The 20,852-nt window shown below is 49.3% G+C and overlaps 2 protein-coding genes across 3 annotated transcripts in view; both read right to left on the bottom strand.

The window, feature by feature from the left end:
* The window catches only part of LOC149343831 (uncharacterized), a 54,248-nt gene extending 49,639 nt beyond the window's left edge, over positions 1-4,609 (bottom strand). The window contains exons 1-3 of one of the 2 annotated variants that reach the window (XM_089542507.1): positions 4,511-4,609; positions 3,897-4,035; positions 1,559-3,565 (exon numbers count right to left, since the gene is read on the bottom strand). In XM_089542507.1, the coding sequence (XP_089398633.1) occupies positions 1,559-3,430 (1,872 nt within the window). In that variant the 5' untranslated portion in view covers positions 3,431-3,565; positions 3,897-4,035; positions 4,511-4,609. Of the gene's footprint in view, positions 1-1,558; positions 3,566-3,896; positions 4,036-4,510 lie in introns of those variants that run through there. The other variant, XR_016282729.1, reaches the window with a different exon arrangement.
* An 11,159-nt stretch (positions 4,610-15,768) lies between these two features.
* The window catches only part of kdn (citrate synthase), a 33,440-nt gene continuing 28,356 nt past the window's right edge, over positions 15,769-20,852 (bottom strand). The window contains exons 7-9 of the mRNA XM_089546062.1: positions 19,534-19,635; positions 19,168-19,377; positions 15,769-18,400 (exon numbers count right to left, since the gene is read on the bottom strand). Of these exons, the coding sequence (XP_089402188.1) occupies positions 18,236-18,400; positions 19,168-19,377; positions 19,534-19,635 (477 nt within the window). The 3' untranslated portion in view covers positions 15,769-18,235. The remainder of the gene's footprint in view (positions 18,401-19,167; positions 19,378-19,533; positions 19,636-20,852) is intronic.

The raw sequence follows: 20,852 nt of genomic DNA, 5'->3' as shown, positions 1-20,852 counted from the left end.
CACACCTAGCTTTCGTCGGTCCGCTGAACCACGATAGCATAGTACGTGACCGCCCTTCAGCAATGTATATGCTTCATCTGTCTTGACCTCACTTAGCCAATTTAATACCATTAAGTTTTTCGGTTGTCGCTTCCAGGCAAGCATCACTGATAAATTTCTAGCATTAAACGTTTCAAGATATAGGTTCCAATGGCTGCCTGTACGGATCCGATATTCTTAGAACGCACCTCTGTGTCACAGGCATGACGGCCGCTTTGGTCACTTGCTGCGCAGCCGCTGGAGACTGATGACCGGTTGTTGTTGTTGTGACTGAGAGAAGGATGAAAAGGAAATTGCACGGGCCTGCTACTGGCTCTAGCCAAGCCACCACCGCTGCCACGTGCAGATAGAGGAGAGGTAAGAGATCAGAGGAAAGAGAAAAAGGCAAGAAAAGACGCGCGTCGCAGCAACAACTGCGTCCGCCGGAGCGGACGCTGCTGAAAAAATCGGATAAGCGGCCGAAGCCGCGCTCGCCGAAGCGAGGACAGATAACTGGTGTACTCATACAGCAATAGGTTGCCAAGTACTACACCAGGGTGGCCGAACCCTGTTCTAGTGAGACTGTACGTTGCCGGCTCTGGCCGCTGGGATCAGGCCGCACCTTGGCCTGGTTAAATTCCATTGACACTCAGCTTTCCTTTTATCCGGTTGAGAATTGCGCGGCACGAGGATTCGAACCGCGGTCCTCCTGCACGCGAGGTAGGTGCTTCCCTTTACGCCATTGCTGCATCGCTGTATTACGACTTCCCAAATTTTAAGTTGATCCACGTCCTTCAAAGGACTTGGAACATGAGCATCGCATTTCATGCTGCACGACAAATGTCTGTAATCCATCTCGACTAAGCAGCTCACCACGCGGCTGTAATCTGTAAATTTCAAGAGGCTATCAATAAAATGCGCGAAAAAACTAGTCTCAGTAGCGAAAAACACTGAAAAACAGTCTTTCGTGGGTTAAGCCTAAAGGCATTTGTTGAATGCCAGGAACGCAAATTTAGAAGTTCAACCATAATCTTGTCTATCATCGAACTCTAATTGCCAGATATTAGTAAAATAGTACCGTTTCCATAAAGCACAGGATAAGCATAGATGACATTCGATAACAGTATTTAATATAGAGCAAGAATAGCAGTACACCCATACAAGTATCGAGCCCTGTGGGACACCTAGATTCATAAATTTTATGTCGGAGAATAAATTTCCGATTTGAATAAATTTCTTACAACAGGAAAGCGGCCGCTTTATACCGGGTTACTGCGGGTGGAGGGGATACATTGCCTTGATCTGGCTACGTTTGGGCAGACCTAAAGCACTCATAATCTGATCCAATTCTGACAGCACCACAAGCTCACAAGGACCTTCAAAGAACTGTATTTGACACCTAGACGATTTCCAATGCATGTTCAACGCTGCATTTCGAGTAGCCAGATCTCAGATAGAGCAGCTTTTCATCTAAGGAACTGGTGTAGCTTTCACATTTTTTTTTCGGGTGAGTCGGTCCCATGGCAAATGCCTCGTCGCCTCATTTCGCGGGTCCTTCTTCAGCCACTGTCATCGTCTGGCTACCGCCACCAAAGTCACATTGTTGCGAGGCACCAGCGGGCGTCGAAGGTGGCGCAGTGTCGGTTCCACCCTCTGCCGAGGACGGCAGGTTGAAATTGCGGTCGCGCAGCATCCCCTTCTTCATGTCTGCTCTTCCGGACGAGTCTTTTCCGCCCGGCTGCGAAGGAGGTGAATACGCGGCAAATATCTTCTCCAGCTCTTCAGCTGAGCTATCGTCGGAGCCGCCGCCGGTGGCTGCTCGGCGCTGGGGTACCGAGATATGCATCGAGCAGGGCCTTTGCAGAATCTTGGTCGAGCTCTTGTGGTGGGAAGTCTGACGCACCACCTCCGAGAAAGACGACTCTGAAGCGGGACCGTTCCAGCAGTCAGTTTGGATGTATTTGGAGACCATCGTGATGGGCCGCAGGAGGTTGTTCCAGCAGCCGGCATTGCAGCCACCGCCTACCGTCGTTGGCGAAGACGCGTTCTCTGCGTCCGGCTGCAGTTGGTCGAGGCCGTAATCTTCAGTGAAAGAGCCCGCGCCGAAGGCCATGTCCAAGAATCCGTTGTCATCGTCGTCGGGCTTCGAGCGGACGGCTTCTGTTTCCGATCCCCCCAGGTAGCCCGAGCTGTCCTTGGACGGCGCGGGCTGATTGCGGTCGCTGGAGTCCGTCAGGCTCATGCTGAAGAATGCGAACGGCGCCTCATAAACCTTCAAGACGGAGTTAGCTGCGTCGAACGTGTGTTCTTGCACCGCTACATTGCGGCGTTCGGAAGCAGCTGCTATGCCAGAACTTGCCGGGCGCTGTTCGTTGCTGCATGGGTTGTCCTGGTTCATTTGACTGCTGTTCTTCGTTCCCTGTCCCAATTCTTCACCTGTGATTAGACTTTTCGGTGGGTGTCCCTCATCCATTGCTTGCGTCTTGACCTGAGCAGGATGTTCTGGGTGCACCAAGTTTGCATCGAAAACTGGAACGTCAGGGTGAATTGCTGCTCTCTCATTCCGGCACGTGACTGCAAGGTTCGGGTTCACGTTCTCGTGTTTCGAAAAATGCTCTCCCTTCTTTCCCAGATAAGCACCTATCAAGCCGTTCGGTTGTCCCGCTTCCGCGTCAAGTTTTTCCTGCCTGACGGAATGAAGTTCGAGAAGATCGATGAGGTCTCTTAGGACGGCATCCAGCATGGCCTTCTCCTTTATCAGTTCGGCTTGCTGCGCCGCCTTTTCGATGGCGGCGCTCGCACTGCCGTCAACGGTGGTAGAGGTGACGTACGCGACCACTTTGTCCGCTTCACACCCTGGGTTGGGATCCGCGGCAGCCTCTTCCTCTTCGTTCGGGAACGGCCGGCCGACGCATACGTAGAACGGGTCGCGCAGTATGTTAGTCCGGTTGACGACTACCACGGTGCCACGACCACCTTCGTGCCTACGCTTACGACTTTTCTTCCCAGAGCGCTTCGGCTTCTTGCCTTTCTTCCGTATCTCAACGCTGCTGTCCATGCTCGCTACGCTGCTCCTGGACTCGCTTCCACTGATGTCGGGCGTGAAGTCGCCACCGGTCGCCATAGTCTCCAACGCGACTGCGTCCGGAGTGCCACTGCTCTGACCCGAAATTGAACTCCTGGCTTTACCTCGCCTGGCAGCCGCGTCCCTGGACGCTCGACGCGGCTTCGTCTCCGACGTGCTGGGCGCCCCGCTGTCGGTAGTTTGTGTTGCATCTTTGGTCTCGTGAAGCAACGTCGTTTGCTGCTCGTTGCCGTCCACAGACTTCACCGGCGTGCCCTCAGGCGTGCCTTTGTTGTCAGACGGCTTCTGGGGAGACTGGCCGTCGTCAGTCTTCTTGTCCTGTTCCATGCTGTCACGACCACGTTTTTGTGCATGCGCGGACGTCAGACACCGGAGGACTGGTTCTGACTACACAAAGGGAACCGGTGTACGCTGATGGCAGGAGGTCACCTCATAGCTTTCGCGTTCCCTGTTGCGGGTACCCTAAACGCCGTAGAACGAAAAAGAAAAGGCAAATTGCACGGTGAGACTGCGCAGTTTTGAACAGGAAATCGCTTTTATTGTTTTTTTTTTGTTTTGGGTAACGTTGAAAGCTGCAGTGCTGCTTACAATCTGAGCTCAAGCCAAAGGCTCTGATATAATACTGTTGCTCTGTTTAATCATCGAACCATTGCAGTTTAGAGGAAACCTATCAGAAGCACCCGAGAATTCTGCGAAATTATAAGAGCCTGATGCATAAATGGAGACAACTGCGTCCCCTCCATCGAAGCACGAAGAGACAGCCGACGCACGAAGTACGCTGAGATGCGCTTACCAACAATGTAGAATCATTCCGCGCAGAACAGATGTTGCCAGCGAAAAGGTAGCGAAACTGCTTACAATTTTGACGTCGTCTTTGTTGGGTTGCAATATGGTTTTGGCGCGGCAGAGCTATAATTGATGCCGATGACGTTCTGTAAAGAAGGCAGTGTTCAGCGGGGTGTGGGAAATACTTAGACTGGGCTTCCTTTTTTTCCTCGCATCTACCAAAGAGCGAAGAATTTTTCTAGAATAATAAGTCATACAGTAAAACAGCAGGTGGTTTTTACCGCAGCTGAACTTTCTTTGCAGTTACGCTTTCAGAAATGGTACCATGCCATTTCTACGAGCTGCCGAAGAAGATGAAGGCACAACCCTTTCTTTCAAAGCTGAGATATGCCCCATTTACCGATAACGCTGCAACAACATATCACAGACAGACTGTAAATTGAAGTCGATAGAAGAGGACCTCGCCCGCGCCAATAATGTTTCGCGGATGACAATAGCCCAGAGAAATCAATTCGCTGTTTACTTTGTTAAGTCAGTCTTCTTTCAATTACATACATTACGGCAAAATATACACAAAACCCATCACAGGAGCGCAGGGAGGATGCATTATTCAACACAAACCTAGAAACCAGCGAAGCATGGAGGACCGGGCGATAGCTGCTGCTGTCTTGGTAAGGATCCTGGACTATAGGGGCTCCATCCAAACGCCAGAGAAGGCTTCTGAACAGACATTCATTCATTCATTCATTCATTCATTCATTCATTCATTCATTCATTCATTCATTCATTCATTCATAGTCTCTACTGAAGGACCACCTACTACAATTTCCGCGGTGTAGTATTATCTCCACAGCAATGCTGGCAATGCAATCAAAAGGACAGCTAGTCTATAATGTATCTCAGCTTAGTTGGCCTTTCTCATTCCCCTTCCTGATTATATATACTCCCAATTTTATCGCGCAATTTCTGGCCCTGGTTTTAGCCATCAGAAAGTTGTCTTCAGAGCAGCAGTAGTGACGGATGCGCTTTCAGATCTACTAATCCGTCTCCTCCAGCCGCGGTGGCTCAGTGGCTTTAGTGTTCGGCTGCTTGTGCTAAGGTTGCGGGATCGATTCCCGGCCACGACGGTCTGTGCTCTGTCTGTCAGCGCATATTAAAGGACCCCGGGTGGTCTAAATTAATCCGAAGCCCTGCACAACGACGTCCTTCGCAACCCATGGATGCTCATGTCACTTCGGGACGTTAAACCTCCCACATCGATTCCAATAACTAATCGGTCTCCATCGAGTCTTCTGCCTTTCGGTCTATACGTCTTGCCGTGTTGGTTATGCCAGACTTATGATTTCAGGTATAGTCATTTTCAAATGCCTCTGATGAGAACGAATTATGGTATGCAGCACATTGATTACTTAATTCCTGATTTACTTAATAAACACCCACGTATTATGGAACTTCTGCAGCAGCCTCGTTCCCCCCGTAACTTCAAGAACAATGTTAAATGTACCTTCTGTCCCTATCTCCTCCATAAAGTGTCCAGTTTCTAGTTTTTTTTTTTTTTACTCGCTGGGTGTATGTCCAGGTTCGCTATTTTTGGTTTTGTTGTCCTAAAGACGTAGGAGGCATGCAATGCGGTTTTCATTGTTTTTGGTTTGCGTGCTATTTCTCCCCTTGCCTGTATGTTAATTCTGTGTATCTCATTGTTTGCTATTTCAATTTTTTTGTTTTGTCCTAGCTACATTTTAGCTATGCGTTGTTTTTTCCTTCATTTTTCATTGCATCTGTGTTAATTATGTGTAAGTCATTGATCGTTACATATAATTCATGTAGTACGTATGCGATGTTGTTACTTTTCTTGTTTTTGCTTTGTGTACTTTACTGTGTAATTTGCCACCCCCCTGAGCAATGTAACGGGTGACGGGGCCACGTCAGGCAAAAAATGAATTGCCTTTTGTCCCGTCAACTCTGACAAATCGATGTCAAAATAAACTTCACTTCACTTCACTTCACTTGTGTGGGCACCTGTCTACAGCGGACTCTTCATGACTGAGTTGGCGGACTTTCTCAGTGGGTCGCCCGGCCTATAACATTCGTGAGGTTGCCACTGACACTCGTTCGCATGCCAGCTGCTGGTGCCAGTAATGAATATGACATCACTGGATTGAGAATACCACCCGCACACCACTGTCATCGCAAATATTAATCGGTGCATGTTGCCTTTCTCGTAGGGCAGCCCAACCGCGGCTCCGTATTCCAATGGCTTCATTCCAAATACTGCCTTCACCTCTGTAAAACAAACGACATTCCACGCTTTTCTCCGTCTCCTGGGGCGAAGGTATGACAGCAACACCCGTACTCGTGGTTCGTTTGTAATTACCGTGATGACGCATGTGATTTTACAATTTCTCCTGCAGCCCTTTGGTCAAGAAGACTCGAAATCAGCAACGCCCGAATATCAGTCCCGCGGTATCAGTTTATAACGAGCTCACTTTTTGTCTTCGTTACAGCGACTTTTGCCTTTAAGTTGGACGATGTCCCTGGTGTAATTATAACGCAAGGACGAATGAACAAACAGTGCGCCTTTAGCAGACTTCGCAAAATGTTGACAGAACTTTTAAAGACGACGAGCTTTCACGAACTTTGTTTTCTGGAAATTATGATGCTCCAGCGCAGGAAAGCTGAGTACGGAAAATTCTGCGGAATAAACACAACCTGGATTTGGTTTTGTTCTGCACTGAAGAAACAGAGTAACTGCTGGGTGGTAAGTGCACAGCTATACTAATCACCGCCAGCGCGGCTACGTGCCATTCAGAACATAGGCCTCTCCCAATTCAGCTATATATATATATATATATATATATATATATATATACACGGGCTCCGGAACAGGGGGAGGGGGGGGGGCCGCCCCCCAACTTTCCGGGATCTTTCCCGATAGCTGATACGGTTCGCCCGATCGGCGGTGCTCGCCGCTTCGGTCTAAGCACATAGACGTACCAAACGTAGACTTATAACGGTTGTTACATGGGGCTCGCCTGCGACATCCCACCGCTGTCGCACGCTAGCCCCAAGGGTAGGCGTTGACATGGGCGTCCGGAGGGGGGGGGGCAAGGGGGGGCGGCTGCACCCCCCTGGAAAATCACTCACTCGAACCGTGAGTGATGGCCGCACGCCAGGGGCGGTGGTGCGCTCAGCCAAAAGGGTAAAAGCAGCCCCGCTTCGACGCTTGGTCACATCTGCGAAATGCCGCGTCCGGGCGCGCGTCGTTCCGCCGTTTTCAAACCACGCCACCGCCAGCTCTGCTGAAGGACGACCTGTTGCAGACATGCAGCGGCACCGGCGAGCATGTGTTTCGAGCCGTCTTGAGATGGGTGTCTGTTTCTTTTAGAGCTGTTCACGGGCCGCAAATTTCAGCCCGCGCCCGGCCCGAGCCCTAAACTACTGACGGAGGCCCGGCCCGGCCCGACACTGAAGAATCCTAAGCCCGCCCGGGCCCGGCCCGAGTTAAGGCCCGGCCCGGGCCCGGCCCGACATGCAAAACTGAAATTGAAGTGATGATGAAACAGAAAGAGATAATTTAAGGAAAATCAGTTTATTCCAATGTTTTTAAAATGCTTGGCTCTCATGGTCTAGATGAAAATTAGTATATGCAAACACGGCGCATGTAGAGAGTTATCACTGCAAGTTATTATGTAAAAACGACAAATCGTCCATTGATGACGGCTTGAGACAAGTGCGGCGCTCCTGCATAATGAACCCGGCCGCGCTGAAATTTCTCTCGCTGATTGAACTGGTAGCCGGAATGGCTAACACTTTCTTGGCAAGAAGAGAAAGCTTTGGGTATACGTCGCTGCCTTGCTTCTCCAAAACTGTGATAGCTCAAACTCTGAGCAAGGGGTCGACTCTGTGGCCAGGTACTCGCTCAGCTCGTCTCTTTCGGCACTCCGATTGCTGGAGCCACGCAGGAGCAATCGCGATCGCGAAGCCCGGCCGGCCCGTCCGAGACAAATATACCGTGGCCCGAGCCCGGCCCGGGCCCGGGTGAATAGACTTCCGCAAGGCCCGAGCCCGGCCCGCGGGCCGGGCCGCGTACGGGCTTTCGGGCCGGCCCGAGCCCGTGCACAGCTCTAGTTACTTTGATCTCTAGAGAGATAGCGACACGGAGGCAGACAGTGCACAGGGCACAGGTCGCTCGCTATAATCATGATACGTTCGTACGCCGGCCACCGATGAATTCATGAGGGGGGAAGGACAAATCAGCCGTGTCCACCCCCGCTTTGTCGGGCTGCTCAGGGGCAAGCGGGCGACGAGTTGGCGCCGCCGCCGCGCGCTGTCTCCTCCGATCCACGGGAGAGCTCGGTGCGGTAGAAGCGCCGCTTTCAGAACCTTCGGCAAAGGGGATTAGCTGCTTTTGTTCACGGCGACGCAGTCTCCAGAGGCGCCCCCACACCAGCGTTCCTTGCGTCTTCTCCGAAAACCAGCGCCTTTGGTCAACGCAGCCCGATGGCGCCTGCCTGGCTCGCCTGTCACCTCTGGCTGGGCCTCAAATCACAACAGCGCCCATATACTGTGCGTGTCAGTGCATGGTAAAGAGACCCAGGTGGTCGACATTATCCGAAACTCTGTACTACTCCGTCCCTCATAGCCTGAGTCGTTTTGGGGCTCTGAACCCCATAAAAGCACAAAAACAAATTTTCCGGCCGAATTAGTTGCGGGTGTCCCTTCCCCTCGGAAGTCGCGCGGCGTTCCTTACACCCCAAAAGTGCGCATTCGTGGATATTGTGGCAAGTAAGCCCTTGCACGTGTGCGCGCCTCTGTGTTTGTGCTTCGGTGTTTTTAGTGGCGGGTTGTCAACGAAGGTGAGAACAACCAAGACAGCGGACGAGAAAACGACGAGCGGCGAGCAGTGTGTGTGCGGTTGCTCGACTGTGCGGATGCGCGAGCAAGATGGAGCGAGGTGTATGAAGCTGCGAGCGTGCATTTATCTTGTAAATAAGTTTTCGTTGTATATATAGTCATCTTTTGTTTTCAACGTACTCGTTCAACCATTTTTCCAATCAATATATATGATGACTGTGCACTGAGAGCGTGTAATGAAGCACAGAAATGAATTTATCACCCGTGTAACTACGCAATTCGCCCAGAAAAATCCGAGGCGCCTACAGTTGCTGTTCAAGGAAGACTGACTGAGTGACTGTAGTTGCGTGTTTGTGAACATATTGCGCTGTGTGCTGGTCATCAATTCGGGTGAGTCGAGAACCCGTATGCAGTAAGACTGAGCACTTCGAGTATTGATAGTATCTTTTTGCATTTTTATTAATTTTAATTGTTTCTTTGTTGATAAACTCCAATGTATCTCTACAATCCGCGCTTTAATTTGCTGCTTGTAATTTTCTTTCATGTGTGTATTTTACTTATTTTTTATTTATATATAAATAAATAAATTTACTCCGCAAATAGTGCCTTTTCGCTACGAATATACCCCCCCCCCCCCTCCGGCGCCAACAACCAATGGGCCCCCCCCTGCAAAAAATTCTGCGGACGCCCTTGGGCGTTGACCTGGCGTCCGTTGTCCCGCTGAGAGCATTGGCAGGTTCCGGCAAAGGGCAAGGGCATCGTCTAACAAGAACAAGGTTTAATACTGCATCTCGTACGAACGGCAAGAGAAGCTGTCCCCAGAGAGAAATCTGACACGCCCACACAGCAGGTGTCTCGACGGCGACCTAGCGGCGGGAGCATCCTTTAGAGGGAAAGGAGGAAGGTTCCGAAGACGCGCACGTGTCGAACCAGCGGTCATGTTCATGGCAAGCGTCGCTGACTCAGACCCGGCGGCGCCGTGATCCGGATCTATCCGGCCCGGGGCGAACCCTGTCTCCCCGAGATCTCACAAGCGTTTACACACACGCACGCATGCACACGACGACACGTGGCAAGTGGATCTGTCTGGACACGATTCCCGAGTCGGCTCTGGGCGCAGGGTTTCCGTTGGTGGCTGCTTGGCGCCAAATTGGCTACTTTTCAAACCTGTCTGGCGATGAGAATTTCAGGTTGGCTCCCTGGCTACTTTTAAATTTTATTTTGGCGCATTTATTAGCCATTTTTTAACTCGCAGCATCCTCGCCGGCAGGGTCGGTTCGCATCGAGGTACCCCTACGCACGGCTAGAGTAGCTATGTAGCTTACATGCGCGCGCAGCGCGACGGTAAAGAAAGTGACATTCCCCGCGAAAAGATTTCACTAGGCCAACGAGCCGAGATAGAGTGTTGCTTCCAGTTCTTGAGTCAATTGGCGATACAACTCCTGCAGCGGCTTCCAAATGCGGTGCAGTGCGGAGGCTGCATGCCATCAATCCTGATGACAAAGAAAGCGCGATGAGCAATGAAGGTATACTGAAGCTGCCGCTGCACATATTATAGATGTTCCTCCATTGATCTAGAGTCAGAAATGCAGTAAATGCAAACAATTAGCGTGAACTTGATCAGCCATCGTGTTTGAGTTTATGGCACGCAGTGGCCGGATCGTACAAAGACGCGGCGAATGGCCTTTTCCACACAAGGCGCAATAAGCCCCAAAGTTTTGTCCCTTGGAGTTTCTAACTCTGGAGCTGACGCGATTTCTTCTGTGATAACTTGGTAAAAAAAAAAAGACCACAGCAAATGCAGCTCCACAGCCTTACCTTGATTACACCAAACAAGTTCGATCTAAAGCTTGAAGGCTAAAACAGCTTGTGTCCTACTAGGTTGTTGGCTACATCGTGACAAAATTACTCTCGCAAGATCACAATATCTACACGCTCATCATTTAATAAATCATCTATTTGCGACATACCTGACTTAAAACCCAAGAAAAAGGGCAAAAACTTTCTGCTCTTTATTCTGTTTCTTGCATTGATTTAAAATATTAAGAGTTACTGTTTTTTTAGAACAATCATATTCCTAACATCGCTTCTATTCTATTTGGCTACAAATTTGGCGCTAAGATTGAATGGCATGGCCACTTTTGGCTACTTTCAGCTCAAGCTTTGGCTCCTTTTAAAATGTTCCCAACGGTACACCAACGGCAACCCTGTCTGGGCGGCAGTCGGCCAAGCGAATTGTCCGTTGCTCGGAATGATACTCCTGCGTCCACTGCCGCCGCGTTGATATCGCACGGCGGTGGCGAAACGTAACGCGGTCTACTTGCACGTCTCTCGTCACTTGAGTGTATTTTTTAATAACTACAGATTTACAATGTCGTTGCCTCGGAAGATATCTGGGTCTCAAAAGAAGATCAACAACTTTTTCGTGCCTGGGATGAAAGCGAGGTTGCACAGGGTATATTGCGTCACATTTTTTGTCACCACTTCGATTATTGATGTGCTTCTAATGCCCCTTCGTATTTGTATTCTGGCTGGCAGCGGGAAGCACCTGATGTCTTTTTCGCAGCTTTCGAATCCGTTTACTCACTTGCGCGGTGTGCGCAGGTTTCAGTAATTATGAAATTTCTAACCATTTTTAAAGTGTATATACCAAAGTAGAATAAGCGAGGATGCAATTATATAAAATTGAAACGGCTACAATGAATTAAAACATTAATTATTAACAAGAGTAAGAATTTTGCAGGAGTCAAGTGGATGCAGCTATAGTAGGATACAACTTATAAAAACAGCAGTTGCTAATACTGGGCCGCGGTCCGGGGCGTCTTGTATTACTCCGCTGGCCAATCGAAACTGTAAACGTAATCAATTTTTTAATGTTTGACTATATCAAACAATCCATGTATCAAAACTGTAGAGCTCATAATTTTTTTCTTGTGCTAAGCTTCTTGTTTACGTAACAAGAAACGTTTCAGCAACAGACTACTTTTTCGTCGTGGAGGGATTCTGTGCGCGGAGGCTGAATGTGGGCGGAGCTCCACTGCAGACTTAAGTTGCATCCGACTATAGCACAGGACCGGGTTAATTGGAGCTATATGGGAGCGGCCTTTGCCCTGCAGTGGGTCTAGTCCGGCTGATGATGATGATGAAGCAAAAGACAATACTTGCCCCCAGTCCCACAAACGTTCTGGAGCCCCTGCATATATATATATATATATATATATATATATATATATATATATATATATATATATATATATATATATATATATATATATATATATATATATTGCGAACTTCGTCTATCCGTTCTCTTCAATCAACTCAGGAAAGAGAGAACTTTCGTTTTCCCGCTTAAAAGAACTAGCAGAGGTAAGAAATTTTTGGATGAGTGTGTTTTTTTTTTAAATCGTACGCGCGAGAATAGTCTTCATGAGTCGCGACGTAGGATGGACATTTTTCAACAAGCGCTCGCCTACACGGCAGCCAGGTGAAGTGGGTTGGGTCGCCAAAGCTCACTCCGTCACTTATACGACGGATGAGAAATTCTAGAGGCCCGAGCACTGTGCGATGTCAGTGCACGTTAAAGAACCCCAGGTGGTCGAAATTTCCGGAGCCCTCCACTACGGCGTCTCTCATAGCCTCAGTCGCTTTGGGACGTTAAACCTCATAAACCAACCAACCATTTATACGACGATTCCTTTGCAATGATGTGGTGGCCGAGCTTATTTTGCGAGCGCTGGCTTCGCCTATCTAGAGCTCTAGATCAAAGAGGGGTGAACCATATGTGGGCACGCCTTCCGCGTGCTGCACTTGAACTGTTCAGTCTGCCAAAAGGAGGCTGACGAGCCTGACCGCGCCTTCTTTCTTGAGGACGCTGCGTGCGGGGGCTATGCGTACTTCTGCGTGGGCCTATAGTTGTTGGCTGAGGAAAGGCAGGAAAGGTCGTTCGTGGATGAACACGTGCAGAGAACTCCTCCCCCACTAGGAACCGAAAGCACCGCCGAGTGGAGTGTCATCCCTGAAGAATGTGAAGAACATATTAAAAGATTTAGGTATCGGTTATGAGGTAATCGATTTTTTACAGGAAATCTACCGAGACAATAAAATTGAAATTACATTGGAAGGGATTAAAAGTACAACTGTGGGGGTACCCAGAGGATTAAGACAAGGCTGTCCTCTATCACCGCTGCTGTTCATGCTTTATGTGATAAATATGGAAAGATGGCTACAAGGAAGTAATCTAGGTTATAATCTGTCGCACAGATTAGGCGGAAATATAGTTGAGCAGCGGCTCCCGGGTTTAATGTATGCGGACAATATTGTACTATTAGCAGACAGCCAGGAAGATTTTCAAACTTTGGTTAATTGTTGTGGAGACGAAGCTTGGAGACGCTCTAGGTTTCAGTTTTAGCGCGACTAAGTAAGGAGTGATGATTTTCAACGATACAACTGATCAGGTGCTTACAATTTACAAGGCCACGAAATACCCAGAGTGGCCGAATACAAATACCTCGGGATATGGCTAAACGAAGGGCAGATATACACGGAAAAGCCCGAACAGTCTCTTAGGGCAAAAAGGCGAAGAGACGCCGGGATAATGAAACATAGGGCATTGTGGTGGTACAACAAATATGAAGTACTGAGTCAATGCCTACAGCTCACCTCTCTCTCTGTCGTCACCCCAAGTACCTATAAGCACGATTCAGCCGTCCAGTGACCCAGAGAGCATAATGCGCACTTCCTTTCTTTAAAATGATTGGTCAACGCCAACGCCAATGAACACAACGAATGCCGGCGGCCTATGGCTTCAGCGCCGCGTTTCCGGCAAAACGTTGTCAATGCCAACGCATACAGCACACAGCTGTCGCTACCACCACTTAGCTTAAGGCATGGTTGAGGTGTCCACTGTTCCAAGAGGGCAGTTAGGCGCCTTTCCTCTGGTTCAGGTTTCCATCGAGATGTGGACACCTCGTTGTTGTGACTGAGAGAAGGATGAAAAGGAAATTGCACGGGCCTGCTACTGGCTCTAGCCAAGCCACCACCGCTGCCAACGTGCAGATAGAGGAGAGGTAAGAGATCAGAGGAAAGAGAAAAAAGGCAAGAAAAGACGCGCGTCGCAGCAACAACTGCGTCCGCCGGAGCGGACGCTGCTGAAAAAAAATCAGATAAGCGGCCGAAGCCGCGCTCGCCGAAGCGAGATCACCTCACGCTACATATATCCTGCCATAGCAGAGCTATGCTGTTGTTGTTGTGACTGAGAGAAGGATGAAAAGGAAATTGCACGGGCCTGCTACTGGCTCGAGCCAAGCCACCACCGCTGCCACGTGCAGATAGAGGAGAGTTAAAAGATCAGAGGAAGGAGAGAGAGGAAAGGAAAGACGCGCGTGCCGGTGCGGACGCTGCTCAAAAAACAGATAAGCGGCCGAAGCCGCGCTCGCCAAAGCGAGAACAGATATAGCAGAGCTAAGCCACTGCCAAGTTTATATAACAAGCCACGCAGGTGGCGATGCGCAATCGCTACTGCGCATCAGAGAGGGAGAGAGGGAGACTGTCGGCGAGCGATGGAGAGCGTGCGGCGGCGGCCCTGGCGCGCCAGCTGTGCGCCGCGTGACGTCACCCGCTCCTCGCGTATGCGCAGCTTGGCCTTTCCAGAGCTCCGTGAAATGGTTCGGCGACTAGCGTAGTGTTGCTTTCGCAACAAAAACGGCGGCAAATGTCTACGATGTCTCGGTCTTATACCTTTCTCTCACAGCTGGCGTGGCGATGCCAGGCAGCCATGGCCATGGTGCTTTTCATTCGGGAATGAAGATGCACTGGCAAAGCTAGATATTAAAGCTAGGTGCAAGCACGCGGCTGCGGTGCGCTATCATGTAAATGATCACGAAGTAAAATCACGCACCACCCAGACCCAGAAATGGGGCAAGAGGCCCCTGTAACAGGATGTTTTCGCATGCTGGTACAGTTTAACAGGTTTACCGCATCCCTTGCTGCTGCCTGTACTGTTGTGGCAGCCCATTTAAAAACAGCCCACTTCGCTCAACACGACAGTCGGGTGAGCGCAGCAAACTAGTGGAGCGGTGTCCCCTCCTGTGCCCCGGCCGAAATGCAAAGCGCGGCCCGCCAGGGGAGAATTGCGGCGCTGCCATCGCGTGAGCAAACTTGACCTTGGGTCAATAGGACTTCACTGGAAAATGGTGCATTCAGCTATGCCAGCTGAATAATTCATAACTTTTTTTTCTCTCGTGCCGTTTCGGTTTCAAAAGCCGAACGACGGCTTTGCCATACCAGATGATTTGAGGCCACGCAAGTCTAGCAAAAACTGGTATATAATCGCTGCTTGTTCATAATTTGTGATTCGAACGCTTAGCCAGTGTTGCGCAAGAGTTGGTGTGAATTAAAACGAAGATAGCGAGAAAGTGAGGTGCCCGCTCTGTGGGCGCGGTAGATGGCGCCACCTTTGCAGTAAGCGCAGGGAGAGAGCGTCGAAAGGTTTATCGAAGCTCTTTCAATATTGGCACCTAAAAAGCATACATCCTCTGGGAAGTTTCACGTGCGGCATGCAGATGCAGCCATTTTCTGGCCAATGGAACATGGCAGTTTCCAGCCGAGAGATACACCATCTGTAATTCTCCAGAGATGGTCCCCAATACAGCCACTGCAGTGAAATGAATTGCAACCCTTTCAACTCCAGTGTAGAATTACGTATTACCCAAAGAAACATGACAGATGGACAAAACAAATGAAGCAGCCTCTGTTGCATCTTTTGGTTTGGTTTATTAGGGTTTAACGCCCCGAAGCTACTCAGGCTATGAAGAATGCCATAGTGAATGGCTCCGGAAATTTCGAACACCTGGGGTTCTTTAACGTGCACTGACATCGCAAAGCAAACGGGCCTCTAAAATTTCACCTCATCGAAATTTGGCCGCTGCGGCCGGGATCGAACCCGAGTCTTTCACTCTCCAGAACAGCTGCCTGGCTCGGAGCATCCTAAGGGTGCAAGCAGTTAGAATGAAACAAACACAGGGTTCATCATATTGTGTTTATTCCAGATATCACACTGAATGGAATAGGCATTGCTTATTTTACACAGCATTCTGCTAATTACAGCTTGCTATGTCCTCACAAAAGGCTACTGAAAGTTAACTATCATTGCTTACTAGTATTGCTGACTCACTTTTCAGACTGGGCAGGTGGTGCTGTGCACAATCACACAATCGTACAAAACTTTTCAATTATCCAACACATCTGCAGAAAAGGGGTGCCATAAAAGAAGGCAACTAGTATTTGCAAATAAATTAAAACGGTTACAAATGGTCTAGCATGGATTCTCTTGGCTGCAAAAATAAACCCTCCCTCTCATCAAAAACCTCAACAGGCCACAGCCAGGCGCAACGGCTGACAAGGGCAACATGGCTGCCAGTTTGTACAAGACGTGCAGTGCGTGCCTAGAAACACTAGCATCCTTGCTTGCCACTAGCAGAGGGGGCTAGCACAAGCAAACTGGGACCCAAGACACCACTGGCAGTGTTACGAAAGGCTGCCCACCAGAAGACCCAACCTCCAGCGAGGAAGCTCTCTTAAATTAATTCCGCTATCAGCAACAAAACGGTTGCTACGCTGGATGTTAGGTCTTCAGAAGCAGACTGACGTGGTCAAGCAAAAGGAAACAGCCTGCCACCTTCTCCCACCCTAAGCAAAAAATTTAAAAGTCCGGGTTGTAGTTGCACATGAAGAGCGCTCACAGAGGATGCAAAAAGAGCAAAAAAAAAATAAGAAAAGCCCGCTGTCCTTGAGCAACGAGAAGATGGGTACGGCTGACCAGCCAATGCTGCTACTAGAGTGAAGGTGAGAGTTTTGAAGAATGAAAATGTCAGAATAATTTTTTTTCTCTTTTCTTCGCAATTTTCAAAACAAATTCTCCAGAACAAGGGATGCTCAACAAGATGCTCACGCAACAAAAACGGCGCTTTCGGACTATGCGAGTTAGAACGTAAGATAGAGGAGGTCAGCTCAGAACACGTTTCAACAACTTAATGAAAAGACAGAAAATGTTGATGCAAATGTTGCACAGTTAATGAGACCTCAGCTTACTCACAGTGCTACACACAACACACATTTGCACACACTCACGCATTGAAGAAACAAGCATGGAGGAAACAAAAAGTACCACTGCCTGGTTCAACTTCCCCCCCAGTCAGTGATGGCCTAGAAGAACAATACACCGCCCAACAACACCAGTGGCACAAGTGCAACTTGCACATGTCACAGACGCAGCCATCACACAATAAGTGCAACTCTGTTCCAATGAAGGTCAAAGTTAAAAGCCATAACTACAGCCAGGTTCAGTCAGGTAGCCTCCATTGAGGCATTGTGTATGCCCATGGGATGCGTACCACGTATTATTCACACTTGCGTATAAGTTTAACTCAACAGAAAGGAAAACGATAACTACCTGCCTGTCACAGGCTTGACCTCAACTCCACACCTTCCACGAGCTCGCTGGTCATCCAGAAGGCTAAGAGCTACCGAGGTACAGTTTTACACGAAAAAAAAAAATTTACGTACACAGGTATTGAAGCTGTCGCGAATGAGCAGTCCAAGTGACAGTTACCGGGAACAACAACAAGCACGTCATGCACAATGTCGACAGGCACTGAAATGATGCACGCGAGAGGGGTTTTCATCAATCTACAGCGTCCAGGGCAGCAAACATGATATCCAGCTCCCAGTCGCACACTAAATTCACAGGATCAGTTCTGTGTGAACTCGCACAATCGAAATAACAAACTGCGATTTTTTGCACAAGCGCAGCCATAACCGCCGAAGTTTTTTTTCCTCGACGAAATTCACAATGCTAAAAAGCAATTTCCAACCGCATTCAGATTCACATTGTCAAAATCGGCCCGTGGGTTTCGAGACACTTTGCCCACTCCAGGGAGAGCTTCTTCACCGTCTGAACAGGGGCGCAACAAGCTGGCGCAATGGGTCAGCTACTAGTGTTTACCGCGATTCCTAAATGCACTTACGTCGCCTCCGTATGAAGACAGATATTTCTCCGAGGGTTCGGCAAAGGCTAGGCCAGGGGAAGGTGATGGCCCCAGTTGGCCCATTGAAGATTGTCGCTCCCACTCACGCGGACCACCGTTAAAGCGCATTGCTGCTTTGTGCGCACAAGTTCCATGACTCACATGCGTCGTCAACGAAACAAAACAACGATCACAAAACAAACAGCGGAGGGGGTGAGCAGGGCGACGCTAGAGAAACAAGAAAGATGGGGGTAACATGGGAAAAAAAAAACGGAAAAGAAATACTGCAGAAAAGAGAAATAACGCATGAGAGGCAAGTGCGGGGAGGAAACGGAACAAAAGAAAAAATGGAAGCGGTTCCTCAGTGTCCTCCCTGCCACGGGACGGTGGCAAAGAGGAGATGGGGAGAGACAGAGAAGGTGGAGGAGCGGTTTCCCCTTGCTGGGCTTCCACAGAGGCGGCTCATTCACTTGTAGCCGACCAGCTTCATGAGGCCCTCGGTGGTGAGGGACTTTGGCCGCTCGATGGGCAGGCCCAGGGCGCGGTCCCAGATGAGCGAAGAGAGGACGCCGAGGGCACGGGAGACTCCAAACAGCACCGTGTAGTACGACATCTCCTTCATGCCGTAGTACTGCAAGCAAAACGCACCCAATGAGAACTGGGAAACGAGAATTACGGGACTTCGCTACAGCCTGGATTATGCAGTCGGCCAGAAAACAAGTGGTGAGCAAATGGAATGCAACTCTGTTCGACTGGGTGCCAATAGGTCAATGTCAGCCTACCGCTATCACACGACGGCACAACAGAAATTAAAGAATTCTGTAGCAAAACACATTTACCATCGACAGGTTTCTGTCACACGACACATGCCTCGACAGGTTTCTGTCGCACGACAGAACCCACGACAAGATTCTGTCGCATGACAGAACCCACGACAGGTTTCTGTCGCACAACAGAACCCACGACAGGTATCTGTCACACGACAAAACCCATGACAGGTTGTTGTGTTGCGCGACAGATCTCACGATAGGCACAGAAATTTCCTCCTGGAGCAAAAGCATCAGCACCGACCCTTAAGCATGAGTGGCATTGTTGCATTGGTAAGAAGTGATGTTGCATTGTGCATATCGGTGTTGAAGTATCAGCCCCTCTTCTTGACACAACCAGTGGCCTTATGTACATTTGCTGTGCCACTTTGAACGAAGCATTTGTGAAGTCTTTCACTAAACTCAATTTGCAGCTCCTGTGAACCAATTACTAGTTACAGCAGCACAAACAGGACAGGATGACAAGAAAGAACCAGACACAATTACCACCACTGCCCGCACTACGTGTGCACGAACTTGCCCCACTTTCTGCCAAGGGCTGAAGGAATCCGTACAGAGCAACAGCACCCACCTGGAGCAGGACACCTGAGTGTGCATCCACGTTGGGCCAGGGGTTCTTGACCTTGCCCAGCTCAAGCAGGATCGGGGGCACCACAGTGTACAGCTGGCTGACCAGCTTGAACAGGGGGTCCTGCGGGAGGTGCTTGAGCGCAAACTCCCGCTGGCAGGTGTAGCGCGGGTCCGTCTTGCGCAGCACCGCGTGTCCGTAGCCTGGAACCACCTGCGTGACGAGGAACACGTTATCAGCATTGGATCAAGCCATACTGCGAATACGTGGGGACCAGCCAAGCATGAAAAAGGATGTGATGTAGCTGAAAAATGTAGGAGAGCACGAATGCGCGCACGCAAAGAAAACTGAAAAGCAAACAGGACCTACCTGTCCTGACTTGAGGGTCTTCCAGACAAACTCCTTCAGCTGCTCGTCACTCACTTCGCCTCCCAGCTCCTTCTGCATTTTGGTGAGCCACACCAGCACTTCCTGGAAAAAGAGAGTGCACATGTCACAATGGCACACAACAGACTCAATAGCATCAGCAGAAGCAGCAGCATGAACAACCCTTTTCCCTGCATTCCTTATCCACAGTGCATAGCCACACCTACAGCTGGGCTGAGACGTGCAGCCATTTCCATGTTGCACCCGCGAAAATTTCAAAGGCGTCATTCAGACAGCAAAGCACAGCTGTGCTCAGCAATGCTGATTCGCGTTACGCAGTACAAAAGCGCAAGAATGTGGCACAAAATTGCCCTACAAAACAAATGCGTTCTGAAAATTCCCCCACTAAATTGCAATGAAGTTACTCAAAATGGCCACAAAAATCTACACCTGGAGATTCCTCTCACTGGTGCTGCGTGTGAAAGTCTCGGACATCACAGTGAAAGGTGCACACTCGTAGTTACAGAACTACAACACCTAGTACCTGTTACATCATCTAGAAGGAGCCTAACTTGTGGCCTTAGAATCATGGATCTTTTCACACATCATGGCAAACACAGTGGACAAGCATTCTAGTATGCCCTGGATGCTATACATCCAGCATTATTTTTGTAGGAAACAGGAGATCAAGGTAAAAATTTTGGTCATAGCCCAGTGTTTTAAGAAATTGGTAAAATTCATTTCACTTCTAAGCCTGGGGATTAACGAACTGTGGGGTTTTAACGTCCTGAAGTGACTCAGGCTATGAGGGACGTCGCAGTGGAGGGCTGCGGATTAATTTAGACCACCTGGGGAGCCCCAACATGCACTGAGGAGCATCACAATGCACTAAGCAAAAGTAATAGCATCATTGGCAAATTTTAGGGGAGGAAAAAATTACTGTTTACTTCAATTCAAAACCTTGCGGTGTGACCAACTACACACTGCCTTTTACGTGCAGACAGGCTAGTTTAGACTAGAGCTAGAGTCACCTTGCATACAGCCAATCGTCAAAAAGTGCTAGATAGGGACACCGACGAAAGTAGCGAGAGTGCCTTTTCGCATGCAATAGCAAGGCCAAGCTTTCCACAGACCCGATGGAGATTACCACCATTAGCATGCGACATCGACAGCGCTGAAAAAATTGAGTGAGCGTGCCGGAGTTTCAGAGAACAAAACGAAGGCCTGTACAACGACTTCAAGTTGCACACATTCTGTCGCATTTCCTCGGGATGACGCGTCCAATCCGCACTCGGTACGCAAGTGTGCCGAATCTGGTGAGA

This window comes from Amblyomma mixtum, chromosome 5 (genome assembly GCF_055824585.1).
Source record: "Amblyomma mixtum isolate Tamu chromosome 5, ASM5582458v1, whole genome shotgun sequence".
Lineage (NCBI taxonomy): Eukaryota > Metazoa > Arthropoda > Arachnida > Ixodida > Ixodidae > Amblyomma > Amblyomma mixtum.
This window is presented reverse-complemented; position numbering and strand designations above follow the sequence as displayed.